Here is a 24,689-nt window from a genome sequence, read left to right on the forward strand (position 1 = left end):
AACGTTGCTATAAAAACGGACATCATGTTGGGTTACATCAGGTTGTATCCAGACTTAGAAAACATGTATGTGCTGAGATTTGTTAGGAGATGCCTATTTTACAGTGATTTTACAATTTTATTATGTACATGTTTGATTTTATTTTTGTAAGCTGCCCTGAGTGCCTTATTATAGGGTAGAAGGGCGGGACAGAAATAGTTTAAATAAATAAATAAATAAATAAATAAATAAATAAATAAATAAATAAATAAATAAAATATTCCTCTCACAGAGTTACAATTCCTAGAGTGGTTTAACAATCAGTCCCTCTTCCCAGGGATCTCTGGAATTGTAGCTCTGTGAGGGAAATAGGGGTCTTCTAACAACTCTTAGCACCCTTAACAAACTGCAGTTCCTAGGATTGAGGGAAGCCATTACTGTTTAAAGTGGTATGAGACTGCATTAAATGTCTAGTGGAGATGGGGCCTCAGTGCTGAAAGGACATCTAGAAGTCTGCAGATTCCCCACCTCTGCTTTAAGGAGAGTGCAGCCCATTCCAGAACAGGTTGAACACTGCTCAGTTGAACAGATATATCATCCATTAACAACCTTATTTTGATTTAGTCTGAGTGTACTGACCATCATCCAGGCATTGGTTTACCACACCCACCCTGTCTCACCTGGTCTCAATAAAAAGGACAGGGCTGAATTCCACCTGAATATTGGTGATATCTCAGTCCACATCCCTGAATGACCTCTTCCAGCAGTTTCATGTAGATGGTAAACGGCATGAGGGATAAAATAGAGCCCTGTAATAGACCCCTGCCAAGGTATAGAGCAATTACTCCCAGTGCCATTTTATAGACTCAGTCTTCCAAATAGGAGTGGAACTATTGCAGCGTTATAACTCCAACAATTCTTGTTCTGCCACTGTTACCTTTAGATTAGATTCATTTTTGCATGGAGACCAGATGTGATAAATAGAATTGGAGATGGAAAATTATGGAAGTTGGTTTGTTTACACATTGTCTCCTTTCTAAAGGTGACTATTGTGTTTTTCCTCTCTTTCTCTTTCCTAAGGCAGGTAACACACCACTGCACTTGGCCTGCCAAAATAGTCATTCTGAAAGTGTTCGGGTCCTACTGCTTGGAGGCTCTCGGGCCGATATAAAAAACAATGTGAGTGTTGCCAAAAATATACATGCAGATTTGATAGAGAAAAACTCTCAAGTATAACATTTGAATGAATAAAAATAATGTGACCATGCATTAAGATCTTTTTGCTTGGACATAACTGACAACTTTTCTATGGGAAGTAGCCAAATTGTTGAACATTCATTTGAAGAAAGTTGGTGTCTTTGTGTTTTGGAATAACAGGTGGCATGTTCACAGAAAATAAATTTTCTTAAGTTGCTAAGAATTGTATAGATTTTTTTTTAAATTAAATGAATCTGCTACTAAAAATGGGTGATACAGAAGCTAAAATTAAATTAAAATAGTTCCAAAATCTAATAACGTTAAATGCATTTAGCCCTATTTATTTCAATCAGGGTAAATGTCCCTATTGTTAGGCTGGTATATTGCTATTCATTCATTCAGATGTATTTAGATGCCTTTGCAAAAGTTTAAAAAATTGAATAAAATGTGATAGAGAATCTTATTAATCTTTTAAAAAATGAATTAAAATTATCTAAAACTAGTATCAGTAGAACAAAAATAATATTGTGATAAAAGCAACAAAACCCAAGAGCTTCAAAGACTTGCAAAAGCAGGCCATTCCGTAAAACAGGTGCCACAACAGAAAAGGCCCTGCATTGTGCATTGACTTATTTTTTCTGCTGAATAGAAGGTACATGGAGCAGAGTCTCCCTGTTGAATCTGCCCCAGAGTCTGTTGTGAATGTTATTGTGTTTATTGGTACATTGGTCATCATCTGTATAGTTGTAGGAGTGGTCACAGTACTCTGTTTCCTAAGCCACCTGAAATTTTAATGGAGCCACTTCAGAAGAAACTGAGACGATATAAGGTATCACATAACATGTTTTGTATTGCTTATTCTCTGGAATGAGTAATGTGGCAGGTCTCGCACCAAATTAATCATAAATTGAGTGCTATAATTAAAAAATATATTTTTCCCAATTATGGGTTTGCTGAAGGTTTAAAGACCTTTAAATTTACTTATAACATAGATGGGCAACCTGCAGCCCCCAACTGCATCCTCTTTTTATGCAGCCCCCAACACCTCCTGAAGATGCTTCATTCTTTCATCCCATCAGAGTCCCTTCCTTCTTGTTTGTTGTTCCTCCTTTATTGCCTTTCTGGCTACAGAACATACTAAAGTCAGAAAGGAATTGCTGCCACTTGCTTTCCAGAAAAGTAGCTGTGTTGGTCTGTTGTATTTTTTAAAGAATCCCCTGTACACTTACCTGTATATGTGCAACTCCATCAAATTCACTGGAACTTACTTTGGAGTAGGCCTGCATAGGATTGGAAATTCCAAACTGAGGTAGCCAAGGTGAAAATTGAAGCAGGTTAGTTTTTATTCCGGATTAGTTAATCCAGAGCAGTTTTCTCTCTGTCTCTGCTGGCTCCACCCATTCCTGGCATGAGCCCCTAACAATTTACTCCTGAGGGAATGTGGTCTGTGATAGAAAAAAAGTAACCCACTCTGCCCTGACTTAGAAGCAAAAACATATTTGCCTACAAATATAATCTGGGCATAAGGAAAATACTGTTATATTGAACCATAACATTTCAGTTGCCAACTAAATGAGCCACTGACATTGGAGGAAAAGAATCATCAATAGCTTCTCCATGTCATCAACCAGAATTCCAGTCTACAACACAATCCTCTCTGCATGTTTACTCAGATGCAAGTCTCAATGTGTTCAGTGGGCTTACTCCACAGGATCGCAGCTTTAATGTGGATGACGTTATGTTAGCTGGAGCTTTCTTACTGTGATTTGCATTCCCCCCCCTTATTTTTAGGCAGGAGATACCTGTTTGCATGTTGCAGCACGTTATAATCACTTACCCATCATTAGGGTGCTCCTCAGTGCTTTCTGTTCTGTCCATGAAAAAAATCAGGTCAGTGCATGAACTTCATTGCCATGGTGCTCCATTTTCTATAAGGCTTTTCCAAGTATACTCTTTTTCCAATATAAGAGGGGGCTATTGTGTTCTGAACTATGTAGAAAGCTTTTGAAATTATTTTCTTTTTAATTAGTATGTTGCTATATCTTGGCTTATGCCCCTTCTATGATGAGTTTCCGCCGGGCCTTGAAGACCTGGCTCTTCAGGCAGGCTTTTGGGGTGGGCTAGATTTTATCTTCATTGTTTTTAGATTTTCAATGTCTAGGTATTATATGCCTATGTTGTACGTCGCCCAGAGTGGCTGGACAGCCAGCCAGATGGGCGACTAATAAATTCTATAAATAAATAAATAATTATTTTGGCACCAACAATTGCCTTAAAGAAATGGCATATCTTTAGTTTGTCACATTAGAACATGCTGTTGCATTTACCTTTCTTATTTGTACTTAAAAAAATCATCTGTAAAACAAAAACTGCAACAATGATTTTAAAAGTAATGAAAGTGTAACAGAGAGCTAGTGTGGTGTAGTGGTTAAGGTGTTGGACTATGACATGGGAAACCAGTGTTCAAATCCCCACACAGCCATGAAGCTCACTGGGTGACCTTGGGCCAGTCAGTGCCTCTCAGCCTCAGAGGAAGGAATGGTAAACCCCCTCTGAATTGTGCTTACCCTGAAAACCCTATTCATAGGTTGCCATAAGTCGGAATCAACTTGAAGGCGCAGTCCATTTCCATTTTTTCAAAATATAATAATCCAGTAAATTAGCTCTAATCATACAGCTTTGCTTTAAAATAAAGCACCAAAAAAGATACAACCCTTGCTAAGTATATTGACAAGATTGTATATAAGCAAGAAGTGGCATGCAATCCCTCCCCCCCCCCCCCCCCGCCGCCACCAAGATTTCTTCCACTGGCAAATAAGGACTTACGATGTCCTATATGGACTCATATGCTAGTGCCATAGTACTCTCTTGGTGTTGTAGAAGTGTTATCAATATAATATCAATGTAAATAAAAATTCTTATGAAATTGCATAGCAGAGATGGGATGGTGCAGCCTACATCAGCACATCTTATTGACCTATATTTCATTCAAAATATTATGGAGGACTCTTGAGAAGAGTGTGCTCATGACTATCATGATATTGAATACCAGATATTATTAAAATTCTTCCTCTTCCCAACCCTTTACAGAAGTTGTGTAAGTGCATTTAAGAGTAATGGTGGACTAAAGTAGTTTTGTTTCTTTTAACTAATCGGTTCATAATATAGATCTTTCTGTTTATAAACAAACCAGTTTACTTAAGCTAGCTTTTGGAAGGCTGTTATTCTGCTGAACCGCTCTTATTGAAACTCATTTCTCATAGAACTGGATTCTGTTTACCATTATCCCTGTCATATGCTGCCCTCTAGGTGGTAATTTGGGGCCGTCTGGGCTGCGGGGTGCTTGACTTTGGCCCCAAGGTCCAGTTGTACCTGCTCCACTGACTGGACATGTTGCTGAGCAACCTTAGATTTTATTTATTTCTTTATTACATTTATATCCCACCTTTCCTTCAAGGAGCTCAAGGTAATGTACAAATCTCCCGATTTTATCCTCACAGCAACCTTGCTGAGAGACAGTGACTGGCCCAAAGTGACTCCGTGAGCTTCATGCCGAGTGGGGATTTGAATCCTGATCCCCCAGGTTCAAGTCCGACATTCTAACCACTGCACCACACTGGCTCCTTATAGATTGTTTGACAAGTGCTGGCTGTGGCTTCCATTAGATCCTTTTTGTTAGAATGTCTAGTTATACCTGATTGCTACTGTGTAACAAGTATAAGCCATTATACTGGAGGAAACCTGTCCGCTTGAGTGCCTCCTCAATATGATAATACAAAATGTGCATTTACTACTTCATTGTGGGTGGTGCGGTTTCTGAAATTCCAAGGCAGGCATGTGCAAGTTGCACTCTTGCTTTTTTTTTTTTTTTACCTCTAGGCTGGCGATACAGCACTTCATGTAGCTGCTGCACTAAATCATAGGAAGGTGGTCAAACTATTGTTGGAAGCAGGCGCTGATGGAATAGTAGTAAACAATGTAAGCACTGAAGTCTTTGTTCTTACTGTTCCTAGTTAATTTTTCCCCCTGAATGTTGGCTGAAATGATAGCATTGACAAAATGAGTGTCGAGTAATATCTATGTACACTTAACACACTCATCAATCCAAGAGGAAGTACTTTTAACTTTTAAAGTGTCTTTGGGGGAGAATTAATGTAGCTTTTTTTCTTATAGGCCGGTCACACACCCCTAGAAGTTGCCAGGGAGCATAACAACCCCGAGGTTGCCCTTCTACTCACCAAAGCCCCACAGGTACATTATGAATATAGTTTGTTAATGATTTGATTCGAAAGCATCATTTTACAAAAATATTGAAATAAATGTTTCACACGTTAGTGAAGGTGTTGTGTTCAAGATATTTTCAAAGATAGACTTGATGATACTAATTCTAACATGCATGAGTAACTGGTGCTAGCTAAGGGTGTGCATGTGTGTTGAATGCAAAGTGCACCCTGAATTCCATTTTTGTGTGCTATAGTCTTGGGTGCAGCCAGTTCTAACACTGTATTATCTATCCATGGTCAAATTTTGCTTTGCTGCTGCTATCTTCTAGGAACCAGCAGATACTTTAAAACATCTCTTTCTGTAATTGGATCAGGATGATTGGGTCATAATGGTATTAATTGGAAATATTGCTATATGCAGGTTTTGCGCTTTAATCGTGGAAGGAGCCTGAGGAAGAAAAGGGAGAGACTCAAAGAGGAAAGGCGTGCTCAGTCTGTACCAAGAGATGAAGTGGTGCAAAGCAAGGTACAACCAGCTTTGTGTATTCAGAAGGCAAGGAATGTTGCCTGAGTGCTGCAAAGTCCTCCACTTCTTGAAAGTATTTGTGTTCGCCATGGGAATTTCACCTTTCGTGTTGCTGTACTGTAAGCACTTGGGGAAAATATTAGTATCCATGTTATAGCCTACGTGATGCCTCTCTAGTTGTTGATTGTTTTGTTAGGAATTTGGGCAACTTTGCAAGAACTTTTCTGAGAACAAAGATTTGGATCTCTTTCATCCTTGTCTGTGTGTGCTTTTATTTTAAAATAGGGCAGTGCCTCAGCTGCTGATGACACTCACAGCAGTGATCAGGCCCTTCAAGGGAGAGGTGACTTGAAAGATGAAGCACAACTGCCTTTGTCAGAGCTCAGAGGAAGGAAGAATAAAAAGAAGCCAAGAGAAAAGGTACTGGTAAATGCAAAGTGACAGAGGGGGACACTCTTAATCCAGGCAGTGGATTAATCTATCTCCTTCTGTCCATTTCTAACAATGCCTACTTTTGTTGACCTCTGTCAGAGACATCACCCTTACTATAATTTCAAAGAGAATGGGTCACAGGAAAGCTTAGACCGTGGGTAGTTAACCTGTGGTCTGAGGGGCAGATCTGGTCCCCCAACATGTTTTGTGCCCCTCCATTTTGTCATTTCTTTAAAAAAATGTTTATTATTATTATTAACTTACTGCTCCTGCAAATCCCCCACTGTGATGCCATGGTGCCAAAAGAGAGCCCTGTAGGGTTGGCCATGGGTCAGTGTAGCCTATGGCCTGAAGAAGCTTCGCTACCCCTGACATACACCACAGGTATGTGAGAGGTTTTGGATCCAGACTAAACATGAGCAGAACTCTGCTCACAGGATGCTTCACTGGAGAAAGAAGTGGAGGCAATCTGACTCCTGACTCTGATGGGATGGAAGAATGAAGCTGGAGGCTACATGGGGAGGGGGGAACTGGCAAAAATTGCCTCCCTCTCCACCTCCAGTGGAAGCCTCCACTGGATCAGAGTCCCTTTTGTGAATGGGAGGAACCCTTTCACTCACAGAAGAGCATGACTGGAACCAATTAATTAGCTTGTGTCACTCTTTTATATGGGTTGAAATCAATGCATAGTGGGCTTGGAGTACATTTAACCGAAGCACATGTTTATAGCATGTTTTGGTTCAACTGATTTTTCAGAAATGTTTTTCAGGACATTGTGAATTGCAAATAGGATTAAAGCCATAGTGTTGATTTGAATAAATGAAACTAAATTCATATGATAGCCACGTTGGCATCAACATATTTCATTAATTAAACTGGACAGTAGTAGTAAATGGAATAGGACAAATAACATTCTACACATTACTTTGACAATTTGATTTTGCTATTTGAAGAACAACACAGTTATGAATTCAGATATCTCCCTAAAATGGAGATTGTCTGAATCACCTGTGAATTATGTCTGATCATGAAGAATGTGGAATGTTTCAGATGTCTAAACTCAACAAACTTAAAGATCTTGTTATGGAAGAGATGAAAAAAATAAACTGTTTGTACGCCAATAAAATGTAAGATATATACCGAGTGGTGTGTGTGCACTAGAGGTGTGGGGTGTGGATAGAAATGCTTGAATAAGTAAGTAAAATAAAAATGCTATGTTGTATTTTTTAAAAAATCAGATTTCAGCACTTTCTGACCTCATATCACCAGCTGATCAGCAGGTGTCCCCTGGCCCACAGCAGAACTTGCCAAAACGCAAGAGCAAGCACCGCTGCACATCTTCTCCACCTCCCCATGAATTTAGAGCCTACCAGTTGTATACACTTTATCGTGGAAAGGATGGAAAAATCATGCAGGTGACTAAGCACTTTCTTATTGGAGCACCATGAATGTACATAGAGCATCTGGGAGAAATAAAACAGAAAATGATTTTCAAGGAAGTTAGGTACATTACACAATGTTTTAGAATAGGGATGGGGAACCTCCAGTCCCGGGACATCCAGGCCTCTCTTATTTATTACATTTATACCCCACCTTTCTTTTCATGATAGAAACCCAAGGCAGCTTACATACGGTTCCCAGGCAGTCTCTCATCCAGGCACTGACCAGATGTGACCCTGCTTCATCAGGGAGCAGGCCTTATGTGCCTTCAGACCATAGCCTGCGACCAGGCTATCTTTTCTTATATTATCTGGCCCTTGGGTCTCTCCCTAAGCTATGTTGTCTCCCCAGACCATGTCCATCTCCAGCCCTGCTCCACACCCCCAAGCTAAAATGTGCCCCTGAAATGTAATGCCTCTTATCTGGATGAAGGATGGAAGGGTATGTGTGTAGAAACTTCTGACTTTTGTGTGGCTGGTAGCCTGGGCAATATCCATTGCTCTGCCCTCTTTTGCCTCTGACCCCACCTGTCACTGGCATGTGGCCTCCCAGAATATTACCCATGAGGAAATCCAGATTTTGGGCTGAAAAAGATTACCCACTCATTTTAGAAAGGTTAAGCAAGTGCAAGTGACCTTGTACCCCAATGAGAGATCATGGACATGAATACTTTTTTGGTTAAGGTTTTTGTTTCTTATGTTTATGTATTATTTGTCCTTAACTCTCTTTTTTATGAACCTGAGGGTTTAACAGGAAACTGGAGATACCGTAGATGTTTTGTTGGCATAGCTTTAACAAAGACTGGATCATGTTCCCTTAAAGACAGTATATAGATAACCTTTAACCTGCCATATATGTGAAATGCTGTGGTTCTATTGTGGTTCTAATTTTTACAGCAGTATGTCAAGTGAGTTCTTTGTTTAAATTATTGGCTTCAGTCTTGTTTCTTCAAAAACGTTAACAACTTGCAGTTTTTCTCTATAAATGAATAGAGGCCCTCTATATACCCTAAATGCAAAGTATGGAGTGTTAAGCAAGTAAGTCCAGGCAAATTTATTTTATTTTCATTTCCTATAGATTCTTTTATACATATACCCTGCATACTTGTTTCCTTCCTGTCTATTTCTTCCTGGAAGCCCCAAACAATGTTGTTTGCGGTGGTTGCTTTGCTGTATTCTGAGCCAATCAAAGTTGTTGTTGGAATGTGCTGTCACAGTTGCTTGTTTCTTGCAGGCACCAATAAATGGGTGTCGTTGTGAGCCACTCATACATAAAGTAGAGAACCAGCTGGCAGCTGCAGTGGAAGAAATAAAAGCGGAGTTTGTGACAGTGCAGGATAAAATGAATAGCAAACTGGGTCAAATGGAAAACAAAACTCAGCATCAGGTAAGTAAGCATTCCAGGGCCAAAGTATTTCTGAACATCAGGAGCATGATTAAAACACCTAGAGAGCGTGGCTTGGTCTATAATCATATGGAGGCTGCTTTGAAACTCGTAGTGTGGCCAGCTGTTCTATGTGGCTCGCTTGCCCCATGGAGCAGCCGTACCTGCCCTATTCAGGTTAGTTGACTCTATTTCTGGAGGAGTTGCGCAGCAGCACACACCAGTGCTATTTCCTCCACCTGATGCTTCAGCATTGAGCAGGAAGGCCTGAAAGGGGATTGAAAGTTTATTTGGCTGCATGTAGTTACAGTCCTCCTCATGATCAGGAGCTATGGATTGTGCATGATTCCCGATTTCATGGAGGACTGGAAATCCAGCCAAACATGCTTACAATCCCTCTTCAGACCTTCTGGTGTTGGTAGTGGAGGGGCAGGTCCAGTATGCACAGCCTTTCAATGGATACAATTAATTTCAACACCTGAATAAGGCTAGTGTGGAAGCCATTTCCTTCAGGCTCCATGTGGCAAGCATAAGGTGTAGACTAGCCCTTCTTTTAGTTCTCTAGTTCACATTTTCACATTATTATTATTACACTTGTTTACTGTATCACTCTCTAGACACATGCCTGAATGCAACTGAAACAACTTGCAGTGCATGGTTTTTAAAAACAACATTTACATTAATATTTTTATTCATATTGTTTCACAAATGCCTTTTTAGCTATTCTTTTTAGCACTAGTTTCTACCATTAGTGAAGCCAATTATAATAAAGAGTGGGAAACAGGAGAATTCCTAAGTAACGAGCTTTAACAAGCCAATTTATGCACTGGTGTGATCCTGAACTTTTTTGTTCTGTCACAGCTCCGTGTTTTAGACAAACTGATGGCAGAAAGGCTGTCAGCAGAAAGAACAGAGTGCCTTCATCGTCTTCAGGAGAACACTGAGTTGGAAAGGCATGAAGGGGAAAAACGCCAGGTAGAGTAGAAAATAAATATCTTGATGAGTATGTAACATAATGAGGAATTTGAAAATTTCCATTTAAGATACACAGAAAAGATAGGGAGCTTATCTGAAACAATGAAGGTGACAAGCAATTTTTTAAAAAGAAAATTACTGGTTTTAGTGAAAGTCATTTTTATTTTGAGAATTCAGAGTTTAATTCAATGGTTGGAAATATAGCATTTAGATAGTGTTTTGACAGTAGTTTATTCATATCGATGGCCTTATTTTCTATTTAAAACCTACTTCCAAAACGCTTAAAATTGTTCAAAATAGCTTGTTAAAAGCATTTTCCTTCTGGATTTTTTAAACTGGAAGTTCAGATGTTATCTCCCTAAAAGGCAGTCAAAATTATATTTTGGTAAAAAAAAACCCAACCCTTCTCATTTCATTCGTGTAACTGCCTTTTAGGTAGATAACATCTTAACACCCAGCAGGAAAATGCTTTTGAAGCAGTCTTCCATATGTAATAGGAAACAGACAGAGATCTATTTTCCATAGGGATGGTCCCGAGCTGAGAAGCCGCCCTGTGAACTGGTGATCATTACTAGACCTGGTCAGGAAGACACAGGTTCAGATCTCCACTTAGCTGTGGAGGGCACTGAGTTATCTTGGTTCAATAACTTTTTCTTAGCGTGGAGGAAGGATGAGATATATGAGACTGATTAAATAATCCTCCTGCTTGCGGTCCTCAAGAATCTTCATCTTTGTTCCAACATTTTTATGGATTTAATGTAACAATAATCATCGCAATGTCCCACTTCTGTGTTTCCAGTTTGGTACAATAAGGAATAACAGCTGTATTTCGAGACTTACTGCACTAGCAATTAATGCTGGCTACTGAATATACTATGGTGCTAGCACATTGCCACAAATCATGGTATAACTACAGCTTTCCTGGCTAATCTACCAATGCAAATGTTCCATTTCACTGTGTAAGGGTGCAGAATCAGATCCAATCCATTACCCCTTGAGTCTTGTAAAAAAAACTTTACAAAACTCAAGGGGTAATGGATTGGATCCATTATATTAAGAATAGAATCCTAAACAGATCTATTGATCTCAGTGGGTCTTCAGTAGATCAGGCTGCAAGAATAATCTGGCATGTATTTAGCAGCTGGAACTGATAGATTGTCATTTGATGACCTCTAATTTGTATTTGGGTTTCTTACAGATGTCGTTGGTGGGGGAACTGAAAGCTTGGTGCATGTTAAAAATTCAGAACCTGGAGTTGAAGCTTTCTGGAGATTCTAGATCTTCAAGACCAAAATCAACTCTGTCTACGTGTGAGTCACTCACTGAGACTTTGGATACAGAGAACCTTCCTAGCACAAAGGACTGTAAAACTAGCCAGACCCCACTGCAGTCAGATGGTTCACATCAGCATTCTTGCATTGCTCTTCAGAATAGTGTCTCAGAAGATACTGGAAGGAGTAGAGTGCCAACAACAGAACAGAGCTTTGGGAAGCAACATTTTGTTGTCCAACAAGCCAGCAGTCCAGGTATCTTTTATTTTTGTTAGCAATTTCTGGAGGGGAAGCTATAGGAGTCTGTTGTAGCAAAAATAACACAGGTGTCTTGTGGCATAGAATTAAATTGTAAATTAAGTTCCAGCTGTGTCTCCCCCTCCCCCATGCCATCATATCCTCTTCTACACTAATTGGAGACATTTGGGGTTAGTGCTTGTCTCAAGGAGCTAATGGCAGATACTGGCACTCACTGTTTTCAGGAAGAGACTGGCTGAGAGAATGAGCTATGATTAGAGATGGGTGCAACTTTCTTAGTAGCAATGTAATGAGAAACAAAATGGAGTCCTCCCTCCTCCTCTTCCCATTCAGTGATAAGGGGGGTGGAGAGAGGCAGGGCCAAGGGGGAAAACTCTTACTCTTGCCCTTCCCAACCTCAGGTGTGAAATTTCTTCTTCCAAGTACTCGGAGTGCTCAGGAAAGCAAGTTCAGAGTTTGGAAAGCTTGTGTCCTGTTTGTACCCAGGTCTTCCTACTTCCCCCTCCCCCCAAGCATTCAGATCTAAGTTAGTTTTGGGCAAACTCTCACATCATCTATATCTGATATGGAAGACTCGCCTCCGCCCTGAATTCACTGAAATGCAAGCCTCTCTCTGGCAGAGTGCCCCCCTCCAGTAATATGGGGATAATGCTGGCCTACTTGAAAGGGCTCTTTAAGGATTACTACGATCATGACTGTGAAGAGTTTTGAGCATTTAGAAAAAGCACTATATAAATGACGGATTTAAAGTTGTTCAACCTTTTTTCTAAGGGCACTGAGCTAACCCATTTTGCTAGGACCAATCAAGATGTCACTTGTATTTACAATGTTTTAAAAATACTTCAGAAACTGATCAAGAGTTGAATGAAAATGAACCAAAATAATGTAGCCTCTTCTTGTGAGGGAAAACTCTGCATGTGTGTGCGCGTGTGCGGCACATATACAGCTTTTGAATGGGACTTTAGTTGCTGTCACAAATCTTCGAAAGTACTATAATATTAGTTAAAGGAGTTAAAGCAATCAAGTAGAGCTGAACCTTCTTCAACGCTTTCAGTACAGAAGGTAATTCTTTGAAGTACTATAGAGCTATTCTGTACTTTGTGACATTGAAAGGGTGCAATTGGCACTCTGGAGAGTTTTTATTAAAACTTTAAAGAAAAATTACCTAAAAGGAAAACTTACAAGGATTGTTAAAGTGAAAACAATTGTTTTAACAGACAAACTGTATATTGTCCACCATGTTAGGAATGACCAAGTTAGCATATGATACCTGCATTATTACTTTGGTATTTCAGTATGTCCCGCTCCACTGGTCTATAAAATATCTGGATCCTGATAAACCATTTAGAAATAACAGTAAATGAAGCACTCCAGAATGGTTCAGGAATGCATGCACATTACTGGATTTCTCTGTGCTTGAATACTGAACACTTGGGGACTGGCAACTGATTGTATGAACTTACTCCGCTGTTGTGTTTGCGCTGATACAAAAATCTTATCTGTGATAACCTATTAAACACAGAAGTCTTCATTTGATGTTGCAGTGATACAGCGTATAATGTGTGAACCTTCCTTAATGAGGATATCTGCTTTTTTGTATCACTGTGCATAAAAAAAAACTTACAATCTTTATTTGTATTTTCTTATTTATAGGACTGGAGCAACAGGTAGTTAGTGCTGGCCCAACCTGTTCGGCAGTTTCTCCCCAAGTTGTTAGGCCTAAGGACAAAGCAAGTTTCAGCAGATTGCAACAGGAACTGCCACCATCTGAATGCTCAGGCTCCAAATTAAGGCATGTCAAGGTACAAACTGTTTCACGGGCCCCTGTTGAATTTACAAAGACCGAGACACAAAGTGGCTGCTTTATAGATAAAGGAACGCAGACAAAGAAATCTGGCAGAAGCGGTCAGCTGAAGCACAGGCCCCACCAACATGCAGGCAGTCACCCTGCAGGGCAGCTACTGCCACCACCACCTGCTGTCTCTGGAGGAAAGGAGCCTAGCCCTCAACTTGCAGGCACTTCTCAAGCTCTAGAAATTACACAGTACTTTTTTGAGGCTGTATCAAGCCAGATGGAAAAGTGGTATGAAAGGAAGATTGAAGAAGCTCGGAGCCAAGCTGACCAGAAAGCCCAGGAAGATAAAGTACTCCTCAAAGAACATATTAAAAGTTTAGAAGAGGAACTCTGTAAGTTAAGGACTAAAGTGCAGAAAGAACATTAGCATCTGCCTATGCTCGTGAAACAATACAAAGGAATTAACATTTTCACAAACAGCAATTAAGCTAATTTTATTTGGGTTTTACAATTATTTCCACACTTTTGTGGATTTGTGGCCTTTCCAGATGAGGAGGATTTTGTTCATGCAGTGATTACAAGGAATCCAGATCGCTTTCCTCAAAGTAGCACTTGTTTTGTGGGAAAACTGATTAGGTTTTCCCTCCACAGTTGAAAAAGTTTATTTTGTCTCTATACAGTGTGCCAGTAGTGACAAAATAGAGAATGCAGTCATGTGATTTTTCAGGACCCATATCACTGGGTTGAGTGATACAACTTCCTGCCCAGATCTCCAATATGCCTGTGCCATTTTATAAATATTTTAAGTTTTATTTTCTGCATATTTAAAACATTTTTGAAGCAGAGCATGCTCTTGTTTTACTATTTGTGCTCATATATCTTTTTGAAAATAAAAGGATTATGTGGCCAACATTAGCAAGAGGCTACTGTTTCTTCCTGCATAAGACTGCACAGCCATTTTGTGAATCCTACATGCTTCCCTACCTAACACACTCAGAGTAGCCTGCTTGTGTGAATATTCATATTCATAGGTGTATGGGAGATTGTGCACAGACAGGCCCTATCCCACAGCTTGTGCTGTTTATGGGTACTTTGCTCAAACCAGAGTGATCCTGTTCAGTTCTTTAGGAATGGGAGACTGAATTTTTGGCTCTTCCCAACCCTAATCCCCTTGCCTACCAAAAAGCTAATTGGCAAATTTGCAGTCAGAGATGAAAGGACATTTGATTTTAAAGGTCATTCTCATGAAACATTGGCCTACGCATTACAGTAAATTCCTAAAAAGGCTAATGGCTTATCCTTATACTGTAATGGTCAACTGGTGATCTGTGGCGCTGAATCTGGCCACTAACCACTTCTATCTAACATCTCTGCCAAGTTCTAATCAAGGTAGCTCATACCTTCTTTCACTCATAAAGGAAAAAAATGTCTCAGGTTGTAAGAAATAGAGGTCTTCCATACTTTTGTTTATACCTCCTTGGACCTTGTTTGCAATATGTAAATGTACATATTGGCTTGTAATCCTGCAGCTGAGCACATGCATGATAACTATGAAGTAGTTCCTGCTACACAGTAGCAATATATGCTGCCAGCCCATAAATCATTGTTAGGAAAACAAAATGGCCCAAAATGGTGAATACAGAAGGTAGCCATTTCTCCTAATAAATTTTGTCTCTGCTTTACTTGCCTCATATTAATTTCATTTTATAGCAACACCAGTTTTAAAACTCACTTTAAGGTTTCTGTGCACAACTGGCCCTTGATGGGTTGAGTCTTCAAATTGTACAGGCATTCAGCCATATTTTATTTTACATATATATTTTGCTAATGTATTTTTAAGAAAGTATCAGAATACTGTGATATGTAAATAATTGTGTTTTTTGGAAAAGAGCTTTAAAGTTAACATGGGCAAACACTGTTATTGTTTTTAAAGTTCAACAGTCTGATCCAGCTAAAGAGATCCACTGTGTGTAAGCAGAGTTGTATATGTGCATTATGTGCCCGATTGGAAACTACTGGCAAAAACTGGATACGCATCTTAGTAAGGACACAATATATTCACATTGCATTACTTTCTGACATGCAGTTGACTCTGCTTCATCATCTCCGTTCTTACACATTTAGTGCTGGATTGAGACCAAAATTGTTGTGATTCAAAAGTAGTTCCCTAGGCATAGATCTTACCTCTAACACAAGTGTATAAACACCTTGAACCCTTGAAGAGAGATGACTGTGTATGTAAAAATACATAAAGCTCTTTATGCACAGAGTCTCATGTTTCATAATCTGTGGTCTACATTTTTTTACATTCAGTAAGAAATGGGACATGTGCTCCTATGGTCTGCAAGTTACTCCTTGGCCAAAACTGATTTAATTTAAATCCTATACTCCAGAATTATACAAGCATATTAAATGTACACAGATTTAGTTGTTACAATTTGGGGAAGATCAGGTTCTTTCATACATCTAAATAAGCAATTCTTTAATACCAACATCAGTATTGAAGAGCTCCATTAGTTTGGTTGGCCTATCACAAAACAATATGCACATTTTTACTACTCCTGAACTCTTCTGTCAGGCTAAACAGAACAGGGGAGGAAAACCGTTGGGTGATGTTGAAGACATGGAGTCTATGCCTGTCACAGTCTTCAGCTGGAACTGAGGGGACTATGCATATTTCAGGCTGCACCAAGGCCTGCTGCAAACAAGAAATTGTGGTTATCCACCACTTCTGGAAACACAGAGAGAATGTCCCATAAAAAATCCTTTAACAGTCTGCTCATTTAGTAATTTATCATACCCCTTTCCAGAGCTTGGAAAAGTTACTTTTTTGAACTACAACTCCCATCAGCCCAATCCAGTGGCCATGCTGGCTGGGGCTGATGGGAGTTGTAGTTCAAAAAAGCAACTTTTCCAAGCTCTGCCCTTTCCATTTTTTGTACACCGTGTGCCACACAAAATAAAACATCACACATGTCACATTCAGGGACAAATCATGCAGTCAGCTTTGACGACGCCAATGAATTTGTTTGGTGGGGTGAGGGCATTGAATCTAATTGTTGTTGTTCTGTTCTCCCCTACCCCAAGTGCAGGGTGCCAGTTCCTGCCCTGTCACCACCGGCCTCTTGTCAAGCAGGGTGATAATGGCTAGACTGCTGTCCACTTCCCCTCTGCCAACAGATGAGCAGCAGAGTGTTAGCAAACCCAGGTGCTTCATGTAAGCTGCCATTTATGCTAGTTTGCTTACTGAAATGTATTTACCTCACTAGGTTGTGGAGGTAGAATTGCTTACAGTGCTGCAATTACGAAAAAGAGGACCTTTCATTCCATTTGATTTTAAAGAGCATCCTAGTTCCTGCGTACTATTTTTAGAAGAATGTTTCATTACATGAAAAGTTGGGAGTATATCTACTATTGAGCAATAAGTTAACTGCGTAACAATGAACCAGTTGTAATTCCTTAAAAATTAGCTTAACTTATTTTGATGCAGAGACCATAAAGCAAACAGTCAAAAAGAAATTGTGAACACTCAATACAAATTATTAAAATGCCTGTGTCTCACATCAGTAAGTAAATTTTAATACTGTGACAACTGTATGTGATACAGAATTTTTTAAACTACTGCTGCAACTTAGGGCAAGGTTTTAAACTGCGTACGGCCCAATTCGCTGCATCCTTACTCAGAAGTAAGTCCTAGACATTTACTCTCACGTGAGATTGTAGCCGTATACTTTCTCTTCTGTGCAGACAGCCATGCACTAGCATAATTCCCCCATAATTCTTGGATGTAGAATATTCTTGTAGAGTAAGTGAGGTACTCACCAGAAGATCAAATCTTTACGCTACAATGTCTGTGATTTTTGGCCCCAAATGCCACTTGGGTATTCTATGTTAACAACTGGCATCGTATACTACACTGGAGGGGTTTTAGAGCAGTCCTCCCCACACTGGGACCCTCCAGCCACGTTGGCTGGAGTTGATGGGAGTTATAGTCCAAAACAACTGGAGGGCACCAGCCTGGGAATTACTATTCTAGAATATATCTGCTCTGAACCAAAATGGACAGCAAGTAATATAATTGCTTTATTATTCTTAAGTGCTGCAAAGGGTAGCTTAAAATCTCTGTAACAGAGAGGCCATTGTAACTTACTAAGGAAAATACATAGAGATGAGTGGCATTTTACCGGAGACTTTGGTCCCTGAGCCAAAGAGCTTTCTCTTCAGCATACATACTACATTTACCGGAGACTTTGGTCCCTGAGCCAAAGAGCTTTCTCTTCAGCATACATACTACATCACAGTTATCCAGTGGAAAGCATGGATGCACTTAAAACAACTAGATAAAATAAACTAACCTCAAAAACTGACGTTTATTCTGATGTAATTAACAACTCTGGAACTAAATTATTACCCATCAAATGTAATTTGGTCTGGAAAACACCTGTACAGTTCCTACTTGTGCCATGTAGAATATATGAACTCAACTGCATTAAACATAATGCATTAAACATAACATAAACATAACATAACTGCATTAAACATAACAAACAGTTTCAAAAGACTTAATCCCAAGGACAGCAAAATGTGCAGGTTTTCCTTCTAAAGATGAATATCTAAGTAAATGATTGGAAAACAAAGACTGTTCCCAAAAACTCTGCGAACTTGCAGCTTCCATCAACTCCTTGGATAATTAAAAATGTGTTTGTTCTTCTGACATAAATGAGAGTTCAAGGATCTAAGAAAAGCCTTGCTGGTCAGACTTAAAGTCCATCTAGTTAGTCCAGCATCCTGTTTTCCACAGTGGTCAACTTTCACTTCTGGAAACTAAAAAGTGGGGGAGTGGGGAATCAACCTGACCCCTTTGATATGATTCTGTGCCATTAGTATGTAAAGGCAATACAGGTGATAAAGAGCCGTTTCTTTAATTTGGTAATAAAACCTAGTGTGCAATTAAGTTATTACATTCTGAACAATGGTGTTCACAGGTGCATTGCACATTTTTTAGCTAGTAAATTTCATCTTAGCATTTTCACTCAGAGTTCAGTCCTAGACATCTCCCTTTGATACCATCTCTTGTGTGCTTCTTCCTATCACACCTTAAGCTTATCAAACAGCTTTCTCACCCTAACACAACACCATTCACTCTAAGGCTGCAATCCAATACAGGCAGGAGTAAGTCCCATTGAACCCAGTGGAGCTTACTTCTGAATAGACATGTATTGGATTGCAGCCTAAGTCTTCTCACCAATTCTTAGGAAGTCTGTGCAGAAATTACCTTTTAGTTGTCTGAGAGGTCTTCCAATGTAGTCTTTTAATGGGGATACACTGGGGAAAAAATACTGTGTTCCCATCATCAGTGACTCATCAGAATTAAGGTCAGGATTTTGCCAGCTTTAACGTTCTCTTGAGCTCTTGAAGCTGCAGGTTGCCCTGAGTGATCATCATCCTTATTGTATCCTGTAAAGCAAAAAGTACATACTTACTAGGCACATGCAATGCAATATGCATTCACACACATACCATCTATGAATCTCTGTCCATTTATTTTGATAAATATGTGTGAGTATATAGCCACAACATTTGCAACTAATGTTGTCATTCTAAAGCCTGCTCTCCATGGTACAGGAAGGCTGCTTACAAATGCTTCTGCTTGGGAGTAGCTCTGCATGTAACTTCATTTAACAGACAATATTACTAAGTACAAAAATCCTCCACATAATAAGCAGCACTACATGTTACGGCTCACCTCTGGAACAGCCTCCATGCTGAAGTGACTCTGGTGGTCTCCATATCGAGACCATTAACGTGTCTCATTGTTTCTTAGATATGTTTAGGAAACGAGGTATCTACATTTGTGCTAGCAAAAAATTTCAGAAATGGGAATGTAAGATACAGATTGCTTGGTACTATCTACGTGTTTGATGATTATGTTTATTCTTTATTACATTTTTACCCCACCCTTCCTTTGAAAGGAGCCTGGGGTGGAGTACAAAAAAATACAAATGCAATCCTTACAAGTTAACACAACAATAACAGCAGGTGAGGAATACTGGGTTAAGATCAGGCACTGTTCTCCAAAGGCCTAGGAAAAATGCGTCTTGTGGAGAAATTAGCCTCTGTAATAGGACAAGGGCCCCAACACATCAGGTTAATCATGCCGGGACCACTCATCCGTCAGTCACCTGACATCATTACGCATTCTAACCTGTGTTTAGTCATACTTGGTGTGAGACTGTGCCGCTTGCACTCTAGTTGTATACCGGCATGATTCATGACCTGCAGCTCCTCAGAAAACCAGTCCAATGCCATAGAAAAGTAGTTTGCATTTGATCTGTTAAAAGCTACCTACGCACTACACTGAAGCGTGGCTAAGAGTGAAACTTTTGAATGCTAGGTTGGTGAAACCTGCCTGCAGATGAAGTGTTGACGTAATGCCTTTGGTGCTCCCAACATTCTACCTGTACAATGCAACTCAACTGCTCCAAGCAAAGGACAGCCAATTGCCTTTTGTTCTGAAGTCCTGTCTTGGCTAAACTGCATATTCTAACGGAGACATGTATAAAATTAGTTAGCCCAGTGGCCACTTCTCTGTTCCAAAGCCCAAAGAAAGGGTGATTTCAGCAAGAGGCAGAAGTATAATCCTTCATAGCAGCACCGGGGTACCTCAGGCCTGAATGTGGCCCTCCAGGCCTCTTTATTTGGCCTTCCACTCTCTTCAGGTGACACCCTTTATTGACCCTATTCTGTGCCCTCAAGTGCTTTTGCCTGGACAGAATGTATATTTTAACTGTGGTGGTGCCTCTGGCTTGCCTGGATGAAGAGATGGCTGTGGGTGTGTAGAAGCCTCTGACTTGTGTATAGTTGTTGGATGGTAGTCTATTGTACAAAGGTAGCATCCATTCTTCTGATCCCTTTTTGCCTCTGGCTCTGCCCACCAGTGGCATGTGGCCTTTGGAAGGCTGCACATGAGATAATTGGCCCTCGGACTGGAAAAGCTCACCAGCCCCTGCTTTACAGGATACTTCCTGCATGAGTGTTCCAGATCCACCTTTCAAATCTGGGTCAAGAACCTTGTGGAAGGAAAGAGGCTGTTTAGGGAAAGTACCAGGCAACAGGTGAGATAAAAACACTGCCCTCTTCATGATTCCACTGGTACAAATTGCCCACTCCTCAGCATGATTTGGAGCTGAAAAGCAGCTGCTGGGATAATGTTGCATGTATTTACATTGTAACATGTAGTTTGACCCTGGGCCATTTATTAGTTCTGGAGTAGGAGCAAACCACTCAGTCACTGATATTTTTCAGTAAGGGCAAGCTTATGGCACATGGAATGGTTTCATTCCAAGTGTTATAACTTAAAAAAGATCATAAAAATGATTCCACCAACATTAATAATTACCTATTACATTATTCTCAACCTGCCTAGTAACTGGCAGTTAAATCTCTAAGTAAAAATTCCAACTAGTTTTTCAAACTAGCCTCTTTATATACTTTTACATTTCATGAAGTTGGCTCTCATTACTTACACATAGCAAGATATCACAACCCATAAAGTCAGTTGAAATATCAGCTAATGACTTTATAGGGTTACTACAGTGACCAGTCTGCTGTATCATACAATCAAGCCTTGGCATATTTGGTTAAATGACTCAAGAACAGGAATTCCCAAGTTTGTCCAGTCTACCAAGGCACCTCTTGCAAGTGACTGATAATTGATAATTATTTTCCAGTTATCATGGGGTTTTCTGAACAGACTGCTTGGAAGTCTTGTGGAAAACCTTTGCATGAGGAAGTGATGCAGGTACAACTCCCAACTGCAGTGTGCCAAGTCAGTAAAACCACATGTATGGACCCCCTGATGACTATTTTCTCACCTGGTCTGTAGCACCTTTATTTCTTTTGAATTCTTCCCTTGCCCAGTCTCTCAGGTAATGACGATCAGCTTCATTAGGTACCTGACGAACTGCCTGCAAAATTTTTCTGTACAACTGAAGGACCTGCTGTCTTCTCAAGAACTGTAAGGAGGTGTCCAGTAAAAGAAATCCACAGATACTTCCACGTGAATGTGAACATACTAAGGTATCTTAAATTGAGTTAGGCTATTACTACAGTTTTTGTACCAGTTGTCTGTTCCAGCTATGTAAACCTCTGGCCTTCCAGATGTTGTTAGACTACAGCTCCCATCATCCCTGACCACTGGTCGTGTTGGCTGGGGCTTATGGGAGTTAGGAATCCAACAACATCTGGAGGGCTTCAGGTTTCCTATCCCTAGTCTGTTCTGAATGTCCGCAGCTTTCTAGATGCAGAGCAGAGATCTATCACAGAGACCCTTTTAATTGGAGTTTGAATCTGGGCATGTAATTTACCCTACACTACAGCCCTGCCCGCTTTTTTGCTGAAAACCACTATAAATAAATCAGGTGTTACATGTACCCACTCTTCCACATTAGTCTATTTACAGTGATCTATAAAATCATTCTAAAAGTAGAATAGAAGTGGCCCTGAATGTTACAACTTTTAAAATGATCATAAAAATGATTCAAATGCTGTCATCAACATGCCATTTGTGACACAAATCACTGCCTATTACAGTTCTTTCCTATAATCCAAAATAAACTCATCTTTTTGACCTAAGTGGCAAAACGGTGGAAGATATATCCCACTCTTTTTTAGCCTATGTTGTTTAGCTTTCCACATGTGCCTTGTCACATATAAATACTACATGAGCTGGCCTATTTGCATGCAGAGAACAATGCCTGGGCCATTGACCTCTGGCATGCTAATGCTACATATGGGACACACAGAGATTATTTAGAATGACAAGTGCGTGGCCCACAGCTATGTCTTCATCTTTGCAAGACCCACCAGCAAGGAACCAGCTTTCTTTTACCCAAGCAGGCATGGGACCATGTTTACACATAAAAAGTAAAGGTGTCCCCGCACGTATAGTGCAAGTCGTTTCCGACTCTTAGGGTAACGTCTTGCGACATTTACAAGGCAGACCGTAAATCTGGGATTGCCAGTTCCTTCCCCGGTCTTTCTTTACCTCCCAGCATATGCCGGGTACTCATTTTATCGACCACGGATGGATAGAAGGCTGAGTGGACCTCGACCCGGCTGCGTTACCGCCGCCTACCACTCTGTGCCACGGAGGATCTTCATGTTTACACATAAACGACTTTATATTCTTAACATTTGTTAACTCCTGTAAGTATTCACAGTGAGAGCAAAGTTAAAATGAATGTAACAGGAATATCACTTGCTCTTCTCCTTCCTAGCTTTCTTGTCCACTGCAGAAATGAGAACAGCTAAACATTTCTGGGACATCCCCAGCATGTCCTCACCTCTTGGGGGACAAAAATCTGTATATGCCCATTTTTAAAACGTGTAGAAACCATACAGAAGTAAGTACGTCCATCCAAATAACTCCTACAGAAATACTAAATACTATTGCTTGTGCATATTAATGCAGGCTTAAGATGTTTTGTAGATCTTTTTGTATTTTGCTGCTTGCTACCCTGGGCTCCTAGGGGGATGGGCAGGATATACATTTTAAAAATAAATACATTTCAACAATGTATATACCATTTAATTACTAACTTCTTAAAAGTAGAGTACAAAAAACTCACAACAACAAACATAAGCAGCAAGTAAAATTATGAAATCAGAATTCAGGTAAAATGCCTGCTGGAATAAAAAAAAAGTATTCAGTAGGCACAGGAAGTTCAACAGGGCTGGAGCCTGACACATACAAATTATGCTATTAAATCAACTTGGCTTTTCCAGCAGTTTCCTCAGCATGCAAACACTATGATGGGAATTGCTCAACCTGCTGAATTTATGCCATTAGCCCTGTCAGGAACAAAACCCAAACACCCAACAACCATGTGCAAAACGGGTTCCAAAGCACAAGAAAGGAGTGAAGAGGCACCCTCCTCTCCCCGTCTTCTGCGCTGTATTTCTGTGCTTTTATAAGTTGAAGGTATAGTGATTGGGGCACTGTGGATGAGCCTGTTGACTTTCTGCCTGTTACGCTGCTGTGCTGGTAAGGCCTGTAAGCCTAATAATAGTCCTACCAAGAAAAGAAAAGAAGTAGCAGCCAAGCCACTATTGCCAGATGCTGCTGCCGCTGCCGCTCGATCAAAGGCACCCCTTCGGTCTCCTTCAACGCCCGAACCTCCTCCCAGTCACAAATAACTAGACCCCAAAGGAGGAGGAGCGAGTGAAGAAGGGAAGAAAAGACGGGCAGCCGCCTAGCTAGTGCGTCCCTCCGCCTCTCCTACCTGCTTCAGAGTCAGCGCCGTCGGGGGCAGCCGGGACGCCGCCATGACCGACGCCCGCTCGCTCCTTTCCTCCCTCCTCAGGTTTTTTTCGTGGTTCAGCTGTGGCTCTTCAGCGCCCCGCTCGGTTCAGGCGCGTCAGTGAGGGGAAAGGAAGGGGAAGCCGCGACGCATTTCCCGGCCTGCCACCGCTCTCCGTTGCCTTGAAGCAACTGGCAGAAGAGACCGGTTCTTCAACCAGGAAACGAACTTCGCTCCTTTACGGCAACTACGCCCCGAGCCCGGCTGCCTTAAACGGGGAGTTGGAAGGAAGACATGTGCTTTGTATAAATACTAACCGTGAAGCGAAAGTTCAAGATGGGCTGCTGAGAATCATTCATTAAAAAAAAAAAAAAATTAAAGGGGAGCTGGAAACTGTCTACACTAATCAGCTGCAGTTCTGAGGTTTCACACCGGAGTCTGTACCTGGAGATGCCCTACTAACCTGAGTTATGCGGGGCCCGTGTAAAGCACTTTCTACATGCTCAGAGGTACATTTGTTAGTGGTCAAGTTCAAGGCTAAGCTGCATAGGCCTGCATCTATGGTCAAACTTAAATATCTTACACTGATAGGAGCCCTTTTTAATCAGTACAAGACTAGTCCCACACAAGTTTAAACAGAATCTTGATTTACTTTAAGATGAGGGTCATCCACGCAGGTAAGGAGTCTTTCAACAGAATAGAAAAAGCCAAAGCTCTTTCACCCACAGTGGAACAACATGCTTTATTTGATTGATGAGCAATCTTTCCATGAAGTTTTCAAACTAAAGTCTGGATAGGTATCTAGCCTAATATTTCCTGCATCTAGTGAGGATTGACAAAGTGGAATGCCTTCCAGTTTTTAGCACTCTGTTCCTCCTCTAATAGCCTGCTGTGTTTCCATGCTGGGTG

The 24,689-nt window shown here is 40.5% G+C and overlaps 2 protein-coding genes across 6 annotated transcripts in view; one reads left to right on the forward strand and one right to left on the reverse strand.

Annotated features, from left to right (window-relative positions):
- ANKRD6 (ankyrin repeat domain 6) overlaps positions 1-15,730 on the forward strand; it is a 128,939-nt gene extending 113,209 nt beyond the window's left edge. For all 4 annotated transcript variants that reach the window (XM_061623322.1, XM_061623321.1, XM_061623324.1 and 1 more), the window contains 11 exons: positions 1,060-1,158; positions 2,968-3,066; positions 5,056-5,154; positions 5,350-5,427; positions 5,821-5,925; positions 6,211-6,345; positions 7,596-7,772; positions 9,031-9,183; positions 10,042-10,155; positions 11,354-11,681; positions 13,338-15,730. In XM_061623322.1, the coding sequence (XP_061479306.1) occupies positions 1,060-1,158; positions 2,968-3,066; positions 5,056-5,154; positions 5,350-5,427; positions 5,821-5,925; positions 6,211-6,345; positions 7,596-7,772; positions 9,031-9,183; positions 10,042-10,155; positions 11,354-11,681; positions 13,338-13,906 (1,956 nt within the window). In that variant the 3' untranslated portion in view covers positions 13,907-15,730. The remainder of the gene's footprint in view (positions 1-1,059; positions 1,159-2,967; positions 3,067-5,055; positions 5,155-5,349; positions 5,428-5,820; positions 5,926-6,210; positions 6,346-7,595; positions 7,773-9,030; positions 9,184-10,041; positions 10,156-11,353; positions 11,682-13,337) is intronic.
- LYRM2 (LYR motif containing 2) lies at positions 8,840-24,062 on the reverse strand. Of its 2 annotated transcripts, none has more exons than XM_061623328.1 (4): positions 23,763-24,021; positions 21,354-21,494; positions 18,755-18,936; positions 8,840-9,091 (listed from the first exon to the last, which is right to left on the reverse strand). In XM_061623328.1, exons 1-3 carry the CDS (start codon positions 23,805-23,807, stop codon positions 18,856-18,858), a joined length of 267 nt encoding a protein of 88 aa, XP_061479312.1. In that variant the 5' UTR covers positions 23,808-24,021; the 3' UTR covers positions 8,840-9,091; positions 18,755-18,855. The 2 variants fall into 2 exon arrangements, with proteins under 2 accessions (XP_061479312.1, XP_061479311.1); XM_061623327.1 differs by lacking the exon at positions 8,840-9,091 and adding an exon at positions 20,290-20,549 and having other exon boundaries at positions 18,854-18,936; positions 23,763-24,062.
- Positions 24,063-24,689: the final 627 nt, after the last annotated feature.

The sequence above is a fragment of the Rhineura floridana genome, chromosome 4, assembly GCF_030035675.1.
Source record: "Rhineura floridana isolate rRhiFlo1 chromosome 4, rRhiFlo1.hap2, whole genome shotgun sequence".
Lineage (NCBI taxonomy): Eukaryota > Metazoa > Chordata > Lepidosauria > Squamata > Rhineuridae > Rhineura > Rhineura floridana.